General features: G+C 40.4%; 1 protein-coding gene across 1 annotated transcript; it reads right to left on the bottom strand.

The window, feature by feature from the left end:
* Nucleotides 1-547: 547 nt before the first annotated feature.
* On the bottom strand, nucleotides 548-17,998 carry LOC138608265 (myosin heavy chain, fast skeletal muscle-like). Its single transcript, XM_069680804.1, has 39 exons — nucleotides 17,795-17,998; nucleotides 17,305-17,448; nucleotides 17,041-17,197; nucleotides 16,790-16,817; nucleotides 16,591-16,702; nucleotides 16,431-16,523; nucleotides 16,247-16,310; nucleotides 15,969-16,067; nucleotides 15,786-15,889; nucleotides 15,577-15,715; nucleotides 15,342-15,460; nucleotides 14,815-14,964; nucleotides 14,556-14,726; nucleotides 14,150-14,459; nucleotides 13,890-13,981; nucleotides 11,772-11,859; nucleotides 9,000-9,117; nucleotides 8,786-8,909; nucleotides 7,425-7,561; nucleotides 7,072-7,327; nucleotides 6,741-6,983; nucleotides 6,136-6,312; nucleotides 5,891-6,036; nucleotides 5,726-5,816; nucleotides 5,248-5,637; nucleotides 5,045-5,171; nucleotides 4,625-4,743; nucleotides 4,349-4,545; nucleotides 3,899-4,082; nucleotides 3,655-3,820; nucleotides 3,460-3,584; nucleotides 3,074-3,382; nucleotides 2,464-2,667; nucleotides 2,270-2,395; nucleotides 2,020-2,190; nucleotides 1,821-1,925; nucleotides 1,622-1,717; nucleotides 1,396-1,530; nucleotides 548-571 (listed from the first exon to the last, which is right to left on the bottom strand). The coding sequence occupies exons 1-39, from the start codon at nucleotides 17,996-17,998 to the stop codon at nucleotides 548-550; spliced, it is 5,844 nt and encodes a 1,947-aa protein (XP_069536905.1).
* Nucleotides 17,999-24,988: the final 6,990 nt, after the last annotated feature.

The raw sequence follows: 24,988 nt of genomic DNA, 5'->3' as shown, positions 1-24,988 counted from the left end.
ATCTGAAGAAAAAAAACACCGCTTGATTTATTTCATTGATCTCAAGAGACGACTGTTATCTTTATACAACTATGTATGTAGTGTTGTACATAGAGACCCATTTGTACCTGTGAAATGTGATGAAATGAACTCAGGACAAATCATCTTTTATGAGACAAACTTTTATTCGTAAAACTGAAAACTGAAAACACAAAGAGAAAAATGACTCAGCTTTAAAAACAGATTCATGAATCCAAACAGAGAAATTAAAGAAACACTTTGTTGTGGTTTTCATTAACAATAATCAAATCTGTCTTTGTAGTTTCTTTATTTTAGACAGAAATATTGTTGCTTCACTTTTACTTTGTCGTTTTTTTAAATGTCATCTACGTCACTACAGGATTTATAACGTTATTACATCTACAGATCTAAGGATGTCATTACATCCTTACAACTATTAACTGATGTGAGTTATTATGATGTTAATATATTAAATATTAACTAACTACTGTATCTTTCAAACTTTAATTTCATGCATGTTTTAGTTGAAGTCTTGTTTCACATGGGGCTACTCGCCCTGTCCTTCCTGTGCCTGAAAAACAAACATATCGATACAGAAATATGAATATTTATTAAAAGCTTTCATGTCAAACAGCTTTGATCAAAGCCGATGAAAACTGTTCCACATAGTTTTAACTGGTTTCATATAAAAGCCAACATATTTTTTGTATTTTATCCATAGACCTTCTATAGAAATTGGACGTGAAGTCTCTTTTTTTTAAAGTGAAGCCAGAGCAGGAGTGTCTTAAACCTGCATTCTTTCTAATTTCCAGCAGGCGGCAACTCCGCTGGTTGTAAAAGCAGTCTGATCCTATAGAAGTCTATGAGAACATGCTCCTCCTCCTCTCCTGATGTATCCCCTCAGTAAACATGTTCCTAATGAGTTTATGGTCTCAGTCTCTAGTTTCAAGTCTTCTTCAGCAGCATGATGTTCATTTAGTCACTGATGCTCCCATTGAGAGTCACACACACCAGGAAGAGGGGAGGGGTTAGGGCGGGGCTACCTGTGAGTGACAAGTTGCTTCAACAGCTAATGCATATCCACCCTCATGTTCAAATATGGTCACTTCTGATTCTGACAAACAAAGATGGTGACGAGGAAAATGTCTTCAGACTTCAAAACAGTATTTCCCAAACCTATGAGTGATGTCACATTGGTCACGCCCACTTCTTATTTGCGGTCTATAATTTTTCAAGTTTTTCAGCCCTCATTCTGTATCTACTGAATGTATGAGCTAAAAACTAAATCTAATATTAATATTAAATTAATATAAATAAAGTTATAAAATAAAATAAAAGTTGTTATTATTAAAATGTGCATAATAATAATAATAATCGTAAAAAGCGACTCCATACCTTTGTTCCTATTTCTCGGCTCTTTGCTCGCATCTTGTTGGCAAGACATTCGGCCACATCAGCTCTCTCTTCAGCCTCCTCCAGTTCGTGCTGAGCCTTCCTGAACCTCGCCATGTGCATGTTAGACTGTTCCTCCTGTGGATTAACATGTTAAACTTATTGAATACATTTATATAATATGTAAACACATATGAACCCTTTATTGAGTAACAGAATGAAGACTCACGGCCTCCTCGGCGTGTCGTTTGTACGCCTTCATCTTGTTCTGCAGTTTGTCTACCAGGTCCTGCAGTCTGACGTTGTTTTTCTTGTCTTCTTCAGACTGAAAGACATAAAAACAAACTTCAGTCTAGATTCTGTGCTCATTATTTTAACATTTATACAGAATCAATAAAATGTTCAGGTAATAAAAGCAGTATTAGAACCTGGTAGGTGAGCTCTTTGATCTTCCTCTCGTACTTTCGGAGTCCTTTGATGGCATCTGTGGAGCGTTTCTGTTCAGCCTCCAGCTCCGTTTCTAGTTCTCGGACCTTCAGACATAATTTATAGAATATATTAGATATATCATATTTGTATTATGGTTAATTCTTATGGTTGATGTTGGTATCTATAAAGTATTCGTACCCGTGTTTCTAGTTTCTGCAGCTGCTTCTTCCCGCCCTTCATGGCCAGGTTTTCAGCCTCGTCCAGTCGGTGCTGCAGGTCCTTCACCGTCACCTCCAGGTTCTTCTTCATCCTCTCCAGGTGAGCGCTCGTGTCCTGCTCTTTCCTCAGCTCCTCAGCCATCATGGCTGCCTGGAGAAAGACGGAAGAATGCTGTTCTACTTTTCATGGAGACTGTTAATAAAAACAAAGTCCTTGTGAACCTCCGTACGTCAGTGATGGCCTTCTTGGCCTTCTCCTCTGCGTTTCTCGCCTCCTGAACAGCTTCTTCGATCTCAGAGTGAAACTGAGTCACATCGGCCTCCAGCTTCTTCTTAGTGTTCAGGAGACTCGTGTTCTGTTAAAGAAATCAAACGTATTAAATTCTGCTGGTTCAAAGGGTCTTGTCTGTTATAAAAGTGTCACCTGGGAGTGCAGAAGCCCCGCCCTCTCGCTGGCATCCACCAGCTCCTGCTCTGACAGTTTGCGACTCCGCTCTGTCTGCTCCACCATAGCTCGCAGCTCCTCGATCTCCGCCTGCATCAGGGCTGTCCTGCGCTCCATCATGGCCTCCTGCTCCTTCATGTCTTCCTGTCCTCTCAACGAGTCGTCCAGGTGGAGCTGAGCTTCCTGAACACATCACATCACACCATGCTCGGGATGGTTTCCTGAATGCATCATATCATGGTGATTAAAGTTTCCTGCCCGCATCACATCACATAATCTGCCTCATCTGGGACGGAGACAAGTCTGCTTACAGATGGGAGGTGAAACAGCTGGTCCTCTGGTGCAGTCAGAACCACCTGGAGCTCAACCCGCTCAAGACTGTGGAGACTACAGCTTACCTTGTCTAACCTGTCCTTGTTTACTATGTGTGTCTGTACATCGAGAGCAAAGAAAACCCGGAGTCAAATTCCTTGTATACGCCCACATACTTTTAATAATATAATAATAATAATAATAATAATGATAATAAAGCTGATTCTGACTCTGATTCTGATTTGTATATATACAGTATATTTTTCTGTACTTGTACCTTGAGCTGGACCTGGATGTTCCTCAGCTGTTTCTGGGACTCTGCCGCCTGTCTGTTGGCGTGGCTCAGCTGGATCTCCATCTCATTCAGGTCTCCCTCCATCTTCTTCTTCACCCTCAGAGCGTCGTTCCTGCTGCGCACCTCAGAGTCCAGCGTCATCTGCATGGACTCCATCACTCTCTGATGGTTCCTCTTCATCTGGTCAATCTCCTCGTCCTTCTCGGCGACCTTCCTGTCGACCTCAGCCTTCACCTGGTTCAGCTCCATCTGCACCCTGAGGATCTTTGACTCCTCTTGCTCCAGCGTGGCCTGAAACACAGTTTGAGTTAATTCACCAAAGCTTTTTCTTTTTACTGATATTTGATGTTTTTAACAGTTAAAGTCACCTCAGCTTCCTCCAGAGACGTCTGCATTTCGTACTTTTCCGTCTCCACCTGCTTCTTGAATTTCTCGAGTTCATGAATCGTCTTCCCGCTCTCTCCAAGTTGTTCAGTCAGGTCTGAGATCTCCTCTGTGTTTCATGACAGAGAGTTTAAATAACTGATTTTAAATGATTTATCTCAAAATTAGAGTTTACTCACGCTGCAGGTTTTTATTCTCCCTCTTCATGGTCTCCAGATGATCCAGAGCTTCTTCATATGAGTTCTTCAGTTTGAACAGCTCAGTGCTCAGAGATCGAGACTCCTTCTGAGAACTCTCCAGTTCGGCCTGAGACTCCTCGAACTTTTGCTTCCACTCAGCCAGAATCTGAATTTATATAATTAGAGATAATTATTAAAGATATCACATGAAGAGAATACTGTGGGTTTAAATTCAATCAAATACCTTGTCAAAGTTCCTCTGCTTCTTGTCGAGCGTTGCGGCTAAACTGTTGGATCGTTCCACATCCACCATCAGGTCCTCCATCTCGTTCTGCAGACGCTGCTTTGTTTTCTCTAGTGAGGCGCATTTTGAATTCACTGCTTCAATCTGCTCTTCAGCCTCCTGCAGACGCTGAGCCAGCTTCTTCCTGTTCAAAGAAAAACACGACTATTTAAAAGAGACTGGGAATATAAACTGTTATAATATGACAGATGATTAAATATGATCTATTTGTTCATCAAATTGTAAAAAATGGAAATAATTCTGTTTGATTTCAGGTTGAATATCTGTAAAATGTGAAAAAATCAACGAGGGTGAAAACTAATACGAGGAACTTTACAGACAATTTGATCTGATTGATCAGATCCCAGGTTATAATGTATGTAATGATCTGATGTATGGATGTGTGAGTACTTGGCCTCCTCTAGCTCCTCGGTGCGTTGGATGGCGTCCGTCTCGTACTTATTCCTCCAGAGAGCAACCTCCATATTGGCTTTGGATAAACTCCTCTGCAACTCAGCCTTCGCCTCCTGCTCCTCCTCGTACTGCTCCCGCAGGAGGTCGCAGTCATGACGGGCCGACTGCAGACTGTGAGCCAGAGCGTTCTTTGCCTGAGGAGGAAGATATAAAGTTTCAAGAAAAAAATAAAGTCAACCAGGAAAGTTTCAGTGTTTTCAAACATCTGATCACCTTTGTTTCCTCCTCGATGAGTCCCTTTAACTCGTCGATCTGAGTTGTGAATCCTTGTTTTCCTCTCGTCAGCTGAGAGATCAGACTCTCTCTCTCCTCCATCTGTCGGGAAAACTCAGCTGCCACCAACAAAAACAGGAAATGTAATTAATATGTTAAAGCTCCTGTTAGGAACTTTCGGTTTGTGTTGATTTTGGCGCCCCCTGTAGACAAAGCCGTACCTCTTATCTCTTTGCTGATTTTGTCCTGTACATGCTTAAGTGGTAAAAAAATATATTTTATGTGTTAATATTTAGAAAAGGACAAATCTACAAAGCAGTCAGAAAGCATACACACAACAAACACAACCATGCACTATAAAAACATTTATGTTATATCTCTTGTTTTTATTTTCTAGTAGTGTAGAAAGAAAATAATTACTGTTCTCAGTCTGAAATCGAGCCCTCTGATTGGACAGATCGTTAATTTGTCGCATGTTTTCATCATTTTTGCTCTTTAGCTCCATCAGCTGATCTTCAAATGAGCGACATGTTTTCTCCAGGTTCACCTAAAGGTTTATAAAAACACATTCATACAGTGAATGCATCATTTCTTTATGTTTGTTCTCCATATTTAAAACCTACCTTAGCTTTAGCGACCGTCTCCATGTTGACGGCCAAATCATCGACCTCCATCTTCAACTCACTCTTCTCTTTCTCCAGTTTCTGTTTGATTCTCTGCAGGTTGTCGATCTGTTCGCTGAGCTCCGCCATGCTGTCTGCCTGCTTCTTCCTCAGCGCAGAGGTTGTGGCCTCGTGATGCAGCGTTGACTCCTCCAGGTCGCGTCTAAGTTTCAGGAACTCGGCTTCTCGTTTCTTGTTCATCTCAATGTGTGCGGCGGTCGCTCCTCCCGCCTCCTCTAGCCGCTCGCTGATCTCCTCAATCTCCCGCGAGAGGTCAGATCGCTGCTTCTCGATCTTCGCTCTGACAGCTCGTTCAGCCTCAACTTCTTCTTCGAGTTCTTCAATACGAGCCTGAAGATAAAGAAGACGGGATATAAAAGATGCATCTGTTGTTATCAATGTGACTAATCATAAACTTTGATTACAGAGATTTCCTCACATGCAGCTCCTTCATCTTCTTCTGGAGCTGGTTATTGATTGCCTGCTCGTCAGATATTTTACTGAGCAGCTGATTGTTCTCAAACTCTTTTCTGAAATGAAAGAAGAAACAAAACTTCAAGTTAATTTCCTCACACACACTGAACATGATCAGAGTCTGATTTACTTCTTTATCTTCTCCTCAGATTGTTGTCTGTCGTTCTCCAGATCCATGATGGACTCCTGGGACAGTTTCAGATCTCCCTCCAGCTTCCTTTTTGCTCGTTCCAGATCCATTCGAACCTTTTTCTCTTGTTCTAGAGAGCCCTCCAGCTTCACAGCAAACCCCACACATTGTATTAGGAAGTAACACTGATGTGTAACATCGTAATGTAATGATTGAATACTTGAATATTTTCTGCTCTGTCTCACATCGTCAACTTGCTGCTCCAGCTTGGTCTTGGCTTTGCTCAGAGAGTTTACTTTGTCTTCCTCGGCCTGCAGGTTGTCTAACCCCTGTTGATGAGCCTCCTGCAGCGCTCGCTTCTCCTTCGTCAGCTTACCAATGTTTTCATCCTGACCTGCCAGCTCCTCCATCAAGTTTTTAACCTGCAAAACAAGGATTGAAACACATTCATATCAGCGAAAAACTGAGCACTCAGACTTTACTTGAACAGTAGAAAATGTCATGTTGCATTCTGAAAAAAATATCCAATTAAAAAAAATAAATAAATCCGACACTTGACCAATAATTTGAGGAAATAACCCTAACCCTAAATAGTTCTGGAGCTCTAGTGGCACCTACAGGAGCACTGAAAGACAAATGGATTGAAGGATTTAGTTAAAGCTCTTGCTTACATCCACTTTGACAACCAATTTTGTAAAAGGATTTTTTTCCCAGGATCACCATGACCTGGTTTATACCAAATTGAATAAAGTTTGCAAGAGAAATGTTTGTTAGAAGAGAAACTGGAAAAATCAATAATATGTGAACAAATGTGTTTAGAGAAACAAACAGTCGGGATGAAATGACAAACCTTGTTTTCTGAGGCGTGTTTCTCCTTCTCCACTTTAGCAAGCGTTATCTCCAGATCATCAATGTCCTTTTTCAGCTCTGAACACTCGTCCTCCAGCTTCCTCTTCTTGGCCGTCAGCTCAGATGTCATTTCCTCCTCGTCCTCCAGCCGCTCCGTAATCTCTTTGAGTTTGGCTTCGAGCTGGATCTTACTTTTGATGAGTCCTTCACACCTCTCCTCTGCATCGCACAGGTTCTCCGAGTCCTGTAGAAAGAGCAATAAGAGTATTAAAGTGTTTGATAGTTTGTCTAGTGTTTAACATTTTACTGAGATACATTTCTTTGACTCTCACAGCTTGAACTTGCAGCAGGAGATTATTTTTCTCCTGCAGGAGAGAAACCATCTTCTCCTCCAGCTCCTTCCTCTTGGACTCGGACTTTGCCAGATCGTCCTTACACTTGACAAAGTCCTCTTTCATGGTCGCCATCTCCTTTTCCGTCTCAGCACTCTTCAGAAGTGGTTTTATTTTGAAAAACAGCTTCATCCATGGCCAGTGTTTCACATTCATGAATGAGCGCAAATTATATTGCAGAATCCACACACAGTCCCTGTAAGATAAACCACATTTATTGGTATAAGTGGACTGAATTAATATTAAAAGTGTGTTTAACTGTATTGCATGTCATTGTGGAGGACTATTCTTACTTTTGTGCGATTAATTTGGAGAATTCTTTCCTCATGAGGTAACCACGACACAGTGCCTGAGTCTGAGTCACCAGAGATGCTAGTTTTTCATCTCGCAGCTCTTCCAGAGTGCCGAGGAGGCCGGCTTTGAAGAACACCTGTGATATATAAAACAGTCCCTCAAGGATTTCGCGGGCATTTTCTGTGATTGTTGCCACCAAATATGTCTGATTTTGTGGCAGCTTTTAAAAAAGTTGAAATGAAAGTTGCAGTGTTTTGAGGCTTTTTTCTGATTGACACATGTCACATCAATTTGAGCAACTGGGACCAAGGCTTTAAAAAAGCCATGTATTTGCTGAGCGAGTTGTTTTGTGATGTTTGTCAATGTGTAAAACTGAATGACACTTAAGTGCTCATTTAGCACTGCACGTACGCTTAAAAATGCTATCCATATGAGCAAAGGAAAATCACATGATTTATTTCATTAACACTGTTTTACTCATTATTTTAGGGTGCTGCAGCAGTATAAAACAATTGATAAAAGACAGGTTACTATCTGTGCAATGACCATAATATGGACTATGTGTTGTATGTACACACACAAGAAATTTGACTCTGGTTTAACTTCACTCTCTATGCACAAGCATTAAACATGAAATATTAAACTAAAAACTACAATATACTAATATATTAACTACACTGAACAAAAATTAAAGCAACGCAACGCAACGCTTGTGGCCAGCCTAAGGCACACCTGTGCAATAATCATGCTGTCTAATCAGCATCTTGATATGCCACACCTGTGAGGTGGATGGATTATCTCGGCAAAGGAGAAGTGCTCACTAACACAGATTTATACACATTTGTGAACAATATTTGAGAGAAATCGGAGTTTTGTGTACATAGAAAAACTCTTCGATCTTTGAGTTCAGCTCATGAAAAATGGGAGCAAAAACAAAAGTGTTGCTTTTATATTTTTGTTCAGTGTAATATTAAAATGTTTAACTATCATCTGTGTAACAATGAAAATTAATGGAGTGTTTCCTCATGATATTACCCAGAGAAAGCATATATAAGGTGAAAAGAATCGGTCTGAGCACAGAACCTTGTGGAACTTTGGTGTGCATAGAGGATCATAAATTTCCTGGAGGGACTGATAAAAGTTTGAAAAGGCTCAAACAATACTCTGAAGAACAATACCATTAAGGAACTATACCAATAAAGATCCATACCACTCAAGAACAACAGCATTAAAGAACCATATCAGTAAAGATCCATACCACTACAGTAATACCATTTAAGAACAATGCAACTCAAGAACAATATCACCAAAGAACAATACCAGTAAGGTCTGTAAGAACTAAACCCTACAAGACTCTCACCTTTGTGGATCCAAATCTGTACTGAGTGTGATCAACGTCGATAGATCCGAGAAGCTTCTCAGATGCTTTCTTTCCATCGATGAACTGACCCTCAGGGATCGCACTTGCATTCAGGATTCTGTATCTGCTCAGATTGAAATAAATTATTACAAATTATCAATATGCAAGTACAGGTGTTAGTCTTTCTGTTTTCTTTCAGGTAAGAATCAATGACCTTTGCTTGAAGTCAGCATACAGGATCCTGCTGGGAAATCCTTTCCTACAGATTCTGATTCCCTCAAGAACGCCGTTACAGCGAAGTTGATGGATTACCAGGTGATTGTCCATGGTACCTAAAGGAAGTACATATAAACTTAAGATACCTACAGCAAGATGTTTGTGAAGGTTATGGGCAGAAATATGTGTTCATTTGAACTTGAATAGTTCAAGTAAAATGAAATTGAATTTATTAGTTTGAAACTGAATTTCAATAAACTTGAAACTGAATTTCAATAAACTTGAAACTGAATGTAATAATCTGAAATTGAATTCAGATTATTTCAAATGTTTAATTCCACTTTCAGTTTTTACAATTAAAATTCAGTTCTTACTAAAGCTAGCTACCAGAAGCTCCGTGTAGTGAAGGAAATGGTCAAAAACTGCTGCTGATTGGCCAAAAAGGAGTGCTGTGAATCTGCACTCGATTGCTCTTCCTCATCAACCGGATGTGTGTCTCAGAAAACTGAAATTGAATTTCAAGAACTGAATTTGAATAGTGAGAACTGATTGTACTGAACTTCCTACAGGAAGTAGAGATGAACTCATTGTACCTACAGGGAGTACACATAAACTCAAGATAACTACAGCAGGAAGTACACATAAACACAAAATACCTACAAGAAGTACACATAAACTCATGATACCCACAGGAAGTACACTTACACTCATGATACCTACAGGGAGTACACATAAACTCAAGATAACTACAGCAGGAAGTAGACATAAACACAAAATACCTACAGGAAGTACACATAAACTCATGATACCCACAGGAAGTACACTTACACTCATGATACCTACAGGGAGTACACATAAACTCAAGATAACTACAGCAGGAAGTAGACATAAACACAAAATACCTACAGGAAGTACACATAAACTCATGATACCCACAGGAAGTACACTTACACTCATGATACCCACAGGAAGTACACTTACATTCATGATACCTACAGGAAGTACACATAAACTCATGATACCTACAGGAAGTACACTTACACACAATACCCACAGGAAGTACACATAAACTCATGATACCTACAGGAAGTACACATAAACTCAAGATAACTACAGCAGGAAGTAGACATAAACACAAAATACCTACAGGAAGTACACATAAACTCATGATACCCACAGGAAGTACACTTACACTCATGATACCCACAGGAAGTACACTTACATTCATGATACCTACAGGAAGTACACATAAACTCATGATACCTACAGGACGTACACTTACACTCATGATACCTACAGGGAGTACACATAAACTCAAGATAACTACAGCAGGAAGTAGACATAAACACAAAATACCTACAGGAAGTACACATAAACTCATGATACCTACAGGAAGTACACTTACACTCATGATACCCACAGGAAGTACACTTACACACATGATACCTACAGGAAGTACACTTACATTCATGATACCTACAGGAAGTACACATAAACTCAAGATAACTACAGCAGGAAGTAGACATAAACACAAAATACCTACAGGAAGTACACATAAACTCATGATACCCACAGGAAGTACACTTACACTCATGATACCCACAGGAAGTACACTTACATTCATGATACCTACAGGAAGTACACATAAACTCATGATACCTACAGGACGTACACTTACACTCATGATACCTACAGGGAGTACACATAAACTCAAGATAACTACAGCAGGAAGTAGACATAAACACAAAATACCTACAGGAAGTACACATAAACTCATGATACCCACAGGAAGTACACTTACACTCATGATACCCACAGGAAGTACACTAACATTCATGATACCTACAGGAAGTACACATAAACTCATGATACCTACAGGACGTACACTTACACTCATGATACCTACAGGGAGTACACATAAACTCAAGATAACTACAGCAGGAAGTAGACATAAACACAAAATACCTACAGGAAGTACACATAAACTCATGATACCTACAGGAAGTACACTTACACTCATGATACCCACAGGAAGTACACTTACACACGATGCCTACAGGAAGGAGACTTAAGCGCATTCACACCTAAAGTCCGTTTGTTTGATCCAATCAAAGACCAAATAGTTACAATGTTGCGTTTTGCCTCCAGTTTGGTTTGTGTTCACATAGCAGCTTTAACCAACGGACCAAAGTTTTAATGCGTGAGGAAACTGCTCTCTGATTGGTCCGAATTTCAGCGTGGTTAAATTCTCTGAAGTAAACAAAGAGAGAGAGCGCACTCCTCAACATGATTGCCAACTTTAATGTTTTGTTCTCAGATTTTTTCTTTACTTTTAACCAATATTGTTCCACAGATCGATCAGTTCCACTATCCTTTAGTTTCTCACTGAACAGTTTGAATACCTCTGTGTTCTCATGCGTTTCAACAAGCATTTGTGAAATTGCTTGGTTGCCCATATTTCTATATCCTCGTCGCTCCCCCTCGTCTGTCCTCTACTTATCTCGCTGTCTGGCTGCGTGGCTGTCACAATGCACTGTGTTTTTGGTTTGCTTCCTGTTTTAGGTCCTACTTTAAGTCTGAGTTCGATGTCAGTGTTCACACCAACCTTCACGAACCGCACCGAGGGTTTGGTTCAATTGAAATAAACAAGGCTGGTGTGAACCCGCCCATAAACTCATTAAAAACTCAGCTCAGTTTAACCTCTTCAGGTGTCTTTATTATCAGATTACCTATTTTATTTCTCACCTGGATTTGGGGTCAAGGTTCTTACCTGGAGTTTTGGTCTCGTTGGGAATCAGGCAGCGCACAAAGTGAGGGTGTGTGCTCCTCAGGTTGGTCATTAATTTCCCCAGATTCTCCTGCAGGACATCAGTTATAAAAACATCTTTTAATATCGTCAAACTCTGTGAATGAAAGTTCTTCCTTCCTGCTCTAATTAAACCTCAGCTGCAGCTCTGTTACTATAACTTTATACTAACCTGCCTCCTGACACATCTCTACACTCTTATACCTGCCTGTGAATACACTGTAAAATGTTGCAGTCAGACATTTCTATGTATTGTGTAATTTGATCCCAGATCAGCAATTAACTGATGACAGCGAAGCCTTTCTTATCTCCACAAACAGAATTCTACATGCGAGTCAGAAAACTAACCGGTCGTCCCTTAACTTTAAAGCTCCTGTGAGGAGTTTTTCATGGGTCATAAAACAGACTGAAATTATTTCTGATGACTCTATGTGACATTCAAAAGCAAACAGACCATCAGAGACAAGATTGGTTATTTCTTAAGCGGCAACCTCCGGTGTTGAAAAATGAAGCCAATGTGAGTGGCCACTTGAGGCTGGCTCCAGAAAACAAGAAATAACATTACAGCAGCTGGGAAAATGCCCATTTTTACAGCTGAAATAAACATGTTTACAGCCTGGTACAAAAAACGGTTTTGTTATAAATAGCTAATTGTATTGTTCAGGATAACTGTACGGGGGGTGAATTTTTCTATAACACACCCGTTTTAATTATATTAAGCCTTAAATCATAGGGGCCGGATCACTTGATTGACAGGTGGATCCTGCTGGCTGTCTGCTAGACGTCAACACAGACACAGACACTGAGCTTACCTTCACCTGTTTGTGTTGTTGGAGACTTTTGGGGATTTTTTCATTCAAAGTTTGGACAAATAATTTCTCTGTGGGATTTATGGAACTTTCTGGCTGTGCAAGAAGTCTGAGCTCCAGCTTTTTGGTGAGTTAAATGTTAGTGTTACTGTATTGAAATATTTTTAGCACTAAGTAGCAGGTATACTGTGCTCCCTTTAGCTGCTTGTTAGCCTGATCAGTGTTTATTTATTTAATCGTCGGTCAGTAAATAGGAGTCAGGAGTTGTTGGCTTTTCCCCGGAGAGATTACAGCGGACCGTAGTGATGAAGAGACCGGTTCTTTTAAGTTTCCCATTAAGTGTCGGCTCGCCGCTCTCTCACCGGGCGAGCGAGCAGCGAGTCCGCTACTTCTTTAGTCTGATAACTAAACACCTGCAGTCAGTCACCGACAGAATCTCCTCCTGGGAAAGTCAAACCAGCTCATTCATGATTTATACAGTCTATGGATAAGATAATAACCGTTAGCTACGCTGAGGAGCATATAGCCGAGCTTCATAGCCGTAGCTGGCTGATTCATGCGGCCCGCCCATAGTCCTCAGCCATAGGCTGTAGTTCGGTCGCGCTCCGCCTCTTTGCCTGCTTCTGGATTAGCCGTCTCTGGCATTTCCAATATGGCGACCCCCAGCGGCGGCGCAATTCGGGCTTCCAAACGCTTCTTCAGAAACCAATGGGTGACGTCACTGAGACTACGTCCATTATTTATACAGTCTATGTTATTTCTATATAGTTATTTTTAATGCCTGAAACTGCTTTAACTGTTTACGTTTTCCAGGGCTAAAATTTTAAGTGAGTGATACATGTGACTGTTAGAGAAAGCAGGGTGAGATTTTTTTGTTAAGAATACCACTTATGCATATACAGGACAAAATCAGCAAAGAGATAAGAGGTACGGCTTTGTCCACAGGGGGCGCCAACACAAACCAAAACTTCCTAACAGGAGCTTTAACTTACTCACGTCTCATATTCAGAATGTAAACAAAGATCAGCTGATGGAATGAAGTCCTGACCATATAGCTAATATCAGTTATATCAGTTATTAAGTATCAGATATCTGCTGTCACCAGAAGCCTTAATTATCAGCTGATTCCCGCAGAAGTTAAACTGATTTCAGCCCATGGTTTCTGAGATTTATGATTGGTTGCTGCACTGTGTGGTGGTAGCATCTCTAAGGACCAGTGTAGAACAGGAAAGTGATCAGTAAATAATGATATAGCTTAATTTCACTTGTGTACCCTGAACACAGCAGACACCGTCTGAAACGAGCCGCCCTTCTTCTTCCCTGCTTTCTTTCCACCTTTTCCTCCTGCAGCGTCTCCACCCGATTCTACAAACAGACAGAAGTACGTATTTCAGAACTTTTGGAAGACTTTCTTAATATTGAATTCTTGAAACTGTTTCCAGCCCTGATGCCGGCTGGTCTCTGTTTGACAAAGCTTAACTTTAGTTGATTACGATTAATTTGAATTATGTTAATTATTCCAAAGTTTTGTACCTGCTTCACCTCCTGAAAATGACGCGTACAGGAAAGCAAGCAGTTTCATGGGAGACTTCTGGTAAAGCTGCACCACCGACTCGTTCAGAGGGTCTTTGTTCTTTTCCAACCAGCCGGCGATGTTATAGTCAACCGTGCCGGCGTAATGAACCAATGAGAAGTGAGCTTCAGGTTTACCTTTGACCACCTTCGGCTTCTGGAAAGCGTTTGTTTTTCCCAGGTGTTGGTCGTACAGTTTGTTCTTAAAGGACGTGTCTGAGGCTTTGGGGAACATACACTCCTCCTCCAGGATGGAGAAGATGCCCATCGGCTGTTGGATAAATCATAAATATATAAATATTTATTTACATAAATAAATTCAAAATGTGCCTAAAATTTAAATTGATGTTCAGAACACATATCTCACCTTTTCAATGAGCTCGATGCAGGCTGCTAAGTCCATCCCAAAGTCGATGAACTCCCAGTCGATTCCCTCTTTCTTGTATTCTTCTTGTTCCAACACAAACATGTGGTGGTTGAAAAACTGTTGCAGCTTCTCGTTGGTGAAATTAATGCACAGCTGCTCCATGCTGTTGTACTGTCACAAACAAACAGTCAAATTATTAAAAATCAGAATAAAAGAGAGGAAGTGTAACTTCTGTAAATAACTTCAAAGTTAAACTCGCATCAAATATTTCAAACCCGGCGATGTCCAATACTCCGATGAAGAACTGCCTTTGCTGCTTGGTGTCGAGCATCTCATTGATCCGGATCACCATCCATAAAAACATCTTCTCATACACGGACTTTGCCAACGCTCCAACCGCATTGGTCACCTGATCAGGTTCAAACAGACACAAATCAAATACATAAATACTGATATTCACAGGTGATTACATTTGGACTGCGTAAGGTGTATCAAGCAGAAATGTTTTCTTTCAAACCGGATATGGTTCAGGGTGGGTGGGGGGTTGGGGGCATTTTTTTTATTTAAAGTTGATGACTCAGAGACTTGTGGTGTTGACGTTAGATCTTGTTTACCAGCAGTTGTTCCCATACCACAGTTTCAAATCACTGAGTGATCTAGTGAGGGGACACTGGCATTAATACTGTCCTTCTGCTTCTCTTTGCTTCCATATTCATTATTTTCTTGTATTAGCATGCCTCGCTGTGCATTATCACCTTTAATTGTACAGGTAAATAACAGGTGTACCTGTGGGACGGTCTGGCCTTTGGTCACGTATTCATTCCCCACTTTGACTCGAGGGTAACACAGACCTTTCAACAAGTCTGCAGAGTTCAGCCCCATGAGAAAAGCCACTTTGTCTGCCACTGAGAGGTAAACAAGTATAATTACATTACAGACATAATAATATTATAATATTACATAAACTTTATACTGTAACTAAATATTCTTCTTCCTCAATAAAAAAAGAGCCCAGTCTCACCCTCGGTGCCATCGGGCTCTGCCTGCTCCTCACGCTGCTTCTGCTTGAACTTCATATTCCCATAATGCATCACTGCACCAGTCAGCTTGTAGATGGACACTTTCTCTTCGTTGGTGAAGCCCAGGATATCTGTGGCAGTCTGTGACATTATAGTCAGACATAGTAGAAGAAAATAAATTCATGAATATCAAACAGAAACAAACTCTTACATCGGTGGCCACCAGCTCCTCTCGGTCGTTGATGCTGGCTACAGAAATCTGACCCTGACTGATCATCGGGAAGTCGAACGGGTTTGTTGAGATCAGAAGCATTTCTGAAGACAAAAACAAAGAGAATTTAAACTTCCTGAACGTTTTCTGTAAAATCTGCAGGATAAAATGTCCTGTTGATACCGATGAGCTCTGGTTTGTGTCCGGTGAGGATCTGGTAGAAGATGTGGTAGCTCCTCTCTTCAGACAACTGAAATGTCACTCTGGACTTCTCCAGCAGATCTGCAGAAACATTTAATCAAACAAGGATTATTCATTGATTATCTAAACTGAACCTCTAACCGGATGTTGACTGGAACTCGGGACATTTATGAGACAGTCCAGGTTTTTGCTCACCTTGAATCAATGATGGTAAGTTTACTTAAAATGAAGATTATTATTATTATAAATAAAAAACTTACAGGTTTCAATATCAGCGGAAGCCAGTTTTCCTGTGGTTCCAAAGTGAATTCTGATGAATTTACCCTGTGGAATATAAAATCGAATTACACAAGAAAACTGACGTTTATAATGCACATTAAAGGTAGAAGACGTTGTTCCAGTTTATTATTTAAATAATAATAAAATATAAGAGTTCACACGTACAAATCGTGAGGAGTTGTCGTTCCTCACAGTCTTTGCATTCCCAAAAGCTTCCAGCAGCGGATTCGCTGAAATGATTTGATCCTCCAGCGTCCCCTGAAAACAAATCAGCTCCATCAGAATCACATTGTGTACTTTTTCAAGTTTCTGGTTTATTTCTTACCTGAATTTTTCCAGACGAGTGTTCCTTCTTGTCTCCTCCAGCCACTGCAATTGTCGCAAAGTACTGGATGACACGTTTGGTGTTGACCGTCTTTCCTGCACCAGATTCTCCACTTTGAAAATGAATAAAATAATTCCAGTTCAGATTTGTTTCTGACTAAAATTAAGAAGCATTTGAACCTAAATGCAGCATGACTCACGTGATCAGGACAGACTGGTTCTCACGATCTGTTGGGACAAAAATACAAACCAGTTTCAGTCTGAGTAAACATTACTTGTTTGGTTTAAAGTGAAAAAAATTCACAAAACCCGACAGGATCCAAAAAAGTAAACCAAGCCTTGTACTACTCCAGAATTTAGATATTGAGTTTTTAACTTCCTTTTGAAGTGGGCAGATCATCAGAGATTTAGCTGAACACGAATCTTTGAACACCTTGTCAGTCTTCCTAACCTGTGAGCATATTTTGATATGCATTATCAGAGACAGAGAAAATGTGGGGCGGAGCCTCCATCCTCTTCTTCCCTCTGTAGGCCGCCACCACCTGTGGGTCGTAAACCGGTAGCCATTTGTAGGGATTCACGGTGGCACAGAAGAGGCCTGAGTATGTCTGCACATGAGAATATACATGTATAACTATAAATGCATATTTATAAATATATATACATATGTGTGAGCTATGACACAAGAGAAAAAGAAAGTGTCCGTCTCACTCACGTAGATCATCCAGGCTGCGTAACGATCTTTGAGGTTAAACAGAACAGACGGCTCGTTGAGGTGCGTCATCATCGCCATGTCCTCCATTTTGTCGTACTTCGGAGGATTCATCGGGTGAACGTCTTCCTCCTTTACTGTTACAGTCTGGAAAATAAAGTTTGGAAAGAAGATTTTTATTAAAGAAAATAGAAATGTTCTCCTGCAGATCCAACAAGATTCAATAACAAGAAAATAAATCATGTTAAGGCAAGAATTGATTTGTAACATAAAACTTCAAAACATGTTGGAGCCTTTAAACCAGCAAAACACCAATTTAAAACAGTTAAAACCGCCTATTTATCTCATCCTGCATCGTTCACATGAAGCTGTTTTGAAGATGCTAAGTGTCTGTTGGATCATTTCATGTGCTAGCTTATTTCTGTACAAAAATATTGTATCTAAAGTTTAATTTGGTGATTTAAAGTCTGCAGGATAAAACAGAAATATGAACCTCATCAGCCTCCGTCTTCACGGTGACCTGGCTTCCGTCCTTATTCTGGATCACTCCTTTGATGTACAGCTCCTTGGCATCCGGCACAAAGCAAGCGGTCCGGGCATCAAACGGACGGTTCTGAGCCTCCACTCGCTCCTTCTCAGGTTTGCGGAGAAAGATGGCCGCTGGCCCGTACTGAGCCATCTCGGCATCGCTGCTCATGATGAAAACTGAGGCCAAAAAACAAGAAAATAAGTCATTAAACATTTATAAAGATTTTTAATCCCATAATTTCTGTCTGACTTACCGAGTTCACACACCGTTTAATTATAAATCAGAGATTCGACAGTGCTGCAAGTGAAACACTAAAAAAGAGAAGACAACCAGAGCTTAGACACCTGTGGACAGAAGAGGAAATAAGGTACAGTAGTTATAATACATAAACTTTTAAAATGATGGGTCTTACAAACAGTCAGTGAACACCTCGTCTCTGAGTGAACACCAGCAGTAGTCTGAGCCTCCTTTTATCAGGATGAAGGTGCAGCTGTAGCAAACCAGACGCTCCAAACTTGGCAAAGTGACTCAAATGTCAATCAAGCAGCTTAATCGATTTGTGCCGACTCTTAAATATGGAACAGGACCTCCAGGTGCTAATAGAAACATGTCAGCAGCTACAGGTGCTGATCCTCAGGCTCTATTTTTACATGAGGCCTCCATACTGTCCAACCTGTCATTAACCTTTTAACGTCTGTTCTTCAGCAGGACTTCACCTCATGTTTAATGATTATGTAATCATAGTATTTAGTATTCATTCCATAATCATTAACTATTGAATTTGAAGTATTTATCGATAGAAAACATACTTCAGTGTCACTGTGATGCTACATGACCTTCGTGTCTTCTGGACTCGACCAGCTGCTCGTTCTCCTCCGAGGCTCCTCGTTGGGATTAAGTGATTAAACTTCACACAATGTCAGAACAAAGTCAACATTTTTAGAAAAGTGTCGAGAACGTTTCATATTTTCCACTTGTCAGCCTATGTACAGAAATTGCTTTGAATTGACCTGATTTTTATTCTACAAAATATTTTAATGTGTCCAACCTGTTGCCTTCTAATTAACATTTAGAATCAATTATTTAAATTAAAATTTACATGACTATTACGAGTCAACCCTTCGATAATTACTTCCTGAGCTGCTGAGAATGTTTCATGGTTCTAATTTGGAATTTAGGCAGTTTAAGAATTTCATTGTCTTTGTTTTGAGGTATTTGAGTTTTGCTTTTATTAAACCATCAAGTGTTTTATAAATCATCACAAGGTCTGTTATCCAGTGGAATCACCTGATCAGCTGTATTACACTGTGAAATATAATCAAGGAGATTAAAAACCTTTTTGAATGTATTCACTTTTTTAAATGAAAAACCACAAAAGAACAAAGCAGACAATAATGCTCAGAATATTCTAGAATGGTTTAAACTGTTTATTTAATCCTTTAAACCTGTTTAGTCTTAAAGCATTTTAATAATCAAACTATGCACATTTTAACCTTGAATGGCAGCTGATAAGAGCAGCTGTGGTTAATCTAATTCAGTTAGTATCAAATTATTCAATAAGAACCACATTGTCCGAAAACTAGTAAAACAGCTTAATGCAATTCTGTCTTTTGAATCTATGTATAGCTATAACAAGACATTTCTTTATGTTAATTAAATTAGAGAAACAGCATCATCAGCTCAATTAGGATAAAATATCAAGTGTCTTCGTTTGATCCTGTAAACGGAGAAGATAAGTGGGCCCAGAATGGAACTCTGTGGCACACCAACAAATAAACAGGCCGATGAACAACATTTATAGTGAACATGATAGAAAAAAAGTCTAAAATATATTATAATATAAATAATATTCTATGTCCAAAATATCTTTTGGACATAGAATATATACTGTTAGCAAATAAAAGAACTAACCACAAATACATGTCTAATATTGAAAAAAGAAAAAATAAGTGTTTTGTGCCAAGGTGAGCCGGACACCTTGAGGGAAGTCGTCTGGTTTGTTTACACGTTAACACCTGATGTGTCGGCATTTCAGGCTGTGTAAACATCACAGGCGGGTAGTAACACATGACGACGGCTCTGCACCACATTTAGAAACAGCATGGCAGCGTCAGAAACACGAGCTGTCATCATATTAGGGGAACTAGTGTGAACAGCAGCTTGTCATGTTGAAAATACTTAACATCATCTACTAATAACAATGAGGCCGAGTGTGTGTTTACAGCTTTATAATCAAATCAAATCATCAAATCAAATTTTATTTGTATAGCGCCAAATCATAACCAGGGTTATCTCGAGACACTTTACAGAAAGAGCAGGTCTAGACCGACTCTTTGTTAAGTTATTCAAAGAGAGGCCCAACATCAATCCACCATGAGTAGCACTTAGCAATTCGGCACATTGGCAAGGAAAAACTTCCTTTTAACAGGCAGAAACCTCGAGCAGAACCAGACTCATGTTGAACAGCCATCTGCCTCGACTGGATGGGCCGAAAATGGGATAGAAGGAGATGCAGGATAGAGACAGGCAAAGAGAGCAACAACAACTTGTTACATGAACAACAACAGACACATACTTATGGTTACAATGCCAATAATAGTGGTAGACTAGGGTGAAGATTGGCTAAATAAATAAATAAATAACTAAAGTCGATGCTTAAAATCAATTTATGAGTAAATATATATGTTATACGGTGTATATGTGACAGTTGATCACATTTCCACTGTGATTTGTAGGACTTTATTGTCAAAACTGAACCGGGATGTATAAATATCCAAAGTAAGTGATTTTAACTCTTTTGGATACATTTACTAATTGCTCCATAATATTGTCAGTTAAAAAATTCCTCCTCTGAAACTTTTTTTTTCTTCAGATTATAAAAAGAGACATTTTGCAGATCAGAGCTGGTCTCACAGATGATGAAGGTTTTTATTCCTCTTCACTAAGCCGCGTCGTCAGCTCGTTCTTCAACTTTTTCCAGCTCGTGTTGAACTTTCTGAAACTTCAGCAGATGAACTCTTGGGTTAGGGTTAGGGTTGACTCATTTCATCAGTCAAATCTCTTCCAGTGACATTCATACTAACAAAACAGTTAGTACTTTTTACCTGATGGGCGAGCTCTTTAATCTTCCTCTCATATATCTGCAGCCTTTCATCGCCTCATCACTGCTTTTCTGCTCTGCCTCCAGCTCGTTCTCCAGATCACGGACCTGAAAACAGAATGAATCCCTTTTTTCGCTACTGAGAAGATTTATTTTTCTTTCTTTCATTTTTTCTTACCTTCATTCCTTACCTGAACCTCCAGTTTCTGCATTTCTTTCTTCCTGCCCTTCATGGCAAGCTGCTCAGCCTTGTCCCGTCACCTCCAGGTTCTTCCACCTGTGACTAAAGTCAGAGTGAGATTTAAACTCTGTCAGTTTCTCTCTGTAGTGAATGAAAAACAAACTTGCATCCATGACAGCTTTTTAGCTTTCTCGTCTGCATAATTCACCGCCTGGATGGTTTCCTCGATCCCTGACTGAAGCTGATTTAAATTTGACTCTGTCTTCTTCTTAGAGTTTAGCAGGCCATTCTGATCGATAACTCATATTCAATCAGTAAAAATGAATTAACATTTGGGTGGTTTGATCGACAGCTAAACATTTTTTCATCACATTTATTCTGAATCCAGTGAGATTTAACTTTTAACCTTATTGTGTTTCTATAGGAAAGACATAATCTGACCATAATCAATAAACTGCAACGTCATTCTCATTTTAATACTTTAGTACTTTATTATTTATGATTTAAATAAAAAAGCACTCAGCATTATGTTACAGCAGTGAAACACCTGAACACCTGAAGTTAACAGGAAAGAAAACAGCAGAAGAGCCGCCTTTGTCAGCTCCAGTTTTCGTTTGCTCTGTTATGAATGTAATAAAAACGGGTTTGAATCTGACAGTTTTTTCCTGTTTGTGCTTCACAGAAATAACAGTAGTACAAATGCTGAATCAACATTCCCACTAATAAAGTTTTTGGAAAAAGCACTTAGAACACTTGTTCTTAAATTTTCTCTTTAAATGAACAAATTGGATTTTGTTATTTGAGCTGATAAAGTTTATGTAAATTAGCTGTTGTTTTACTTTATTTTGTCCAGCTGTATCTGGTCTTTTATTGTGGACTTGCTGTGTTTATTTCCTGTTAAACATCTCCTCACGTGAGTGTGCAACAGCTGAATCCCCTCGTTGATCTCTAGCACTTTTCCTGTTCAGCCATCTTGCGACTCCTCAGATTGTTCAAGGGCTGCCGCCATCGCCTCAATCTGGGCCGTCATCAGAGTGTTTCAATGCTCAGCGATGGCGAGCTGCTCCCCCTTATATTATATGACGTTATATTAATATAGACTGGTACTTTAACAAACCTTTAGCTGAGTCTGCGTGTTCCTCAGCTGTTTCATGGCCTCGGCTGATTGTAAGCGTGACCGAGCTGGATCTCCATCTTGTTCAGGTCGACCTCTAGCTTCTTCTTCATCCTCAAGGCGTTGTCCACCTCAGACTTAATCTGGTACAGCTCCAAGTGAAGGTGCAGGATTTTGGCTTCCTCTGAGCCAGACTTTTCCTGTGAAGCAAAGATACATTTAAAAAAAAAAAATTAATAAAAACCCTCATCACTGTTTATAAAACATGCAGAGCATGTCTGTGTATTTCAGACTACATTTATGTATTTCAGGCTGTATTTATGTATTTCAGACAGGAAGGTCTGCCAGGAGGGAGTTGCAGTAGTGTCTTGCGTGATATTACAAGAGCCTGTACCAGCAGGTGTGTTGCATGCTCTGAAAGGTAGGGTCTGATCTTCCTGATGTTGTACAGGGCAAATCGACATGACCGAGCAATTAAAGTCACATGAACCTTAAAGGTTAGCCGGTCGTCAATTATGACGCCCAGGTCCCGGGCAGACCTAGAGATATCAGCAAGGCATGATGAGATACTTGGCGAGGCTGCAGTGTTGTCTGGTGGGAAACCATGGGAGCGGATGATTGCACCAAGTGAGGTGGTATATATTGAAAAGAGAAGGGGACCGAGCACTGACCCTTGAGGCACCCCTGTGAATAAGCTGTGGGGTTTGGACACTTCTCCTTTCCAAGATACTCTAAAAGATCTCCTGGAGAGGTAGGACATGAACCAGAGGAGGGCAGATCCTGAGATACCAAACTCAGAGAGAGTAGAGAGGAGGGTTTGGTGGTTCACTGTGTCAAAGGCGGCTGACAGATCTAGTAGCAATAGAGCTGAGGACTGTCCAGCAGCTTTAGCTAGACGCAGTGATTCCGTTACCGACAGTAGTGCGTTTTCTGTAGAGTGGCCCTGCTTAAAGCCAGACTGATTTGAGTCTAAGTATAGATGTATTGTGTCACTTTCGCAACAGCTGTGATTATAATTGGCTCTGGGTAGAGGAGCACTAACAGAACCCCCCCTCATGTGACAACATGGCAGCAAATATGTTTTGCTGTGATGAGGCCATGGGATGTGAATTTAAGGTCACAGGAAGAGACAGAGAAGAAGCAGAGAGAAAATCCCCAGCAGCTGGCTGTGATGCCTTGCCCCGAGGGTAAATAGATCCGACGACGGGGGCGTCTTAACAGGATTAGGGGGTTAACGAGAGAGACAAGGACCCGGCCTGGGAGTAAAGCTATGACAAACCACACACAAGCCACATGCAGGAGAAATATTCAACCTTAGAACACAAAGATGGAAAACATCCTATCACCATCTGTAAGTCTTGTCACAAACGTTTTTAAGAGATTAAATCCAAACAGACACAACTTCTCAACAGATGTGTGCTATTTTAAACCCAAACTGCAACAACATGAGGAAGGAACAGAACTACTTTTGAATTGATAGCTCGATGGATCCGCCCACCAGTGGGTCGAGTTTAGGTGTGAAGACCCCGCAGATTAATCCTGCTGTCAATCAACAAGAAGTTCCATGTTTGCTTTCATGGCTGCTGCAGTTTCTGTTCAGCAGTAAAAAGTAAGAGTGAGGAAACTCTTGTCAAAACATGTTTTTTTTTTTACATGAGAAGTAAAATGTAATCCGTGTCCGTGTCTGCTTTCTTCTATTGTCACTGTTTTAGTGTCACATGACCTTAATAGAAACGTGTTGGCTGAAAAACTTTAAGATTTTGGTATTTAGCTTTTCTAAAAATCAATACTACCTACCTACACCATTCAGTTAGTACTACCAGTCAGATCTTCAAGTAAAAGTACCATAGAGTAGAAAATATCAATTATAAGTAAAGTTCATGTATTGCATTGACAAACTTGAGCGGGGGGAAAGAGAAAAGTAATTTAGGGTCCTTTTAAGCTATCTAAAGCTCATAGTTCGTTTAGATTGTGTTCTGGGGTGTTGTTGGTTACAGGGGTAATAATCTGGGTGTAAAGTGGCACAGAGGGGCTGTGTTAAGTCTCTTAATTGTTCATACATGTGTCAAAAATGCAGCCAATCACAATGCTATCTCTCATTACCTTGAAAGGTGAGTATGCATGTGCTTTGTATATGGTGTATTTGAGCTTTTATTCTCAAACACACCAGGCTTTGGCTCATGTATTTTTCTTCATCCACTGTGCCCCTGAACTAACACACACAGCTCTTAGACTAAGGGGATAAATGCAAAATCGCAAAAGTTGCGATCCTCAGGGAAGTGAGATAGCGAGATGGGACCTTGATCTACCCCCCCCCCAACCCTTATCATGTTATGGCCAACTGAAAATTTCCCCATATAAGTCAATGGGAGTAGTTAAAATTTCACGAAGTGTCACACCCAAAAAGTGTCCCCCGAAAAGGGTTAGGGTTAGGTATAAGGGTAAACAGGGGAATGAGACATTGTCTCATTTGGTTAGGGTTAGGTTAGGGTTGGGGAACTGAGCCCGTCCCTTGAATGGGTTAGGGTATCTCGTCTCCCGACGACCTCCCCACGCTGCCCGACGGCAACGCAGTTGTACAGAGGCCGAAGGCAATGCACGGGCCGACGCATCTCACTCAGTGAACCTCCTAGCGGTATGCTCTTGGACCCGGTGGTAAATATGAGAAAAGTGGTGAACTCCTCTGGCTGAAGGAGGGATAGGGGAGAACAGAAGAGTGGTTAGGGTTAGGGTTAGGGTTGGTTTTGGACCTAGGGTTAGGGT

Source organism: Semicossyphus pulcher, unplaced genomic scaffold (assembly GCF_022749685.1).
Source record: "Semicossyphus pulcher isolate SPU_LCO1_2020_fin unplaced genomic scaffold, fSemPul1.0.p SCAF_48, whole genome shotgun sequence".
NCBI lineage: Eukaryota > Metazoa > Chordata > Actinopteri > Labriformes > Labridae > Semicossyphus > Semicossyphus pulcher.
Note: the sequence above shows the minus strand (reverse complement) of the source record. Positions and strands in the feature narration are given on the sequence as shown.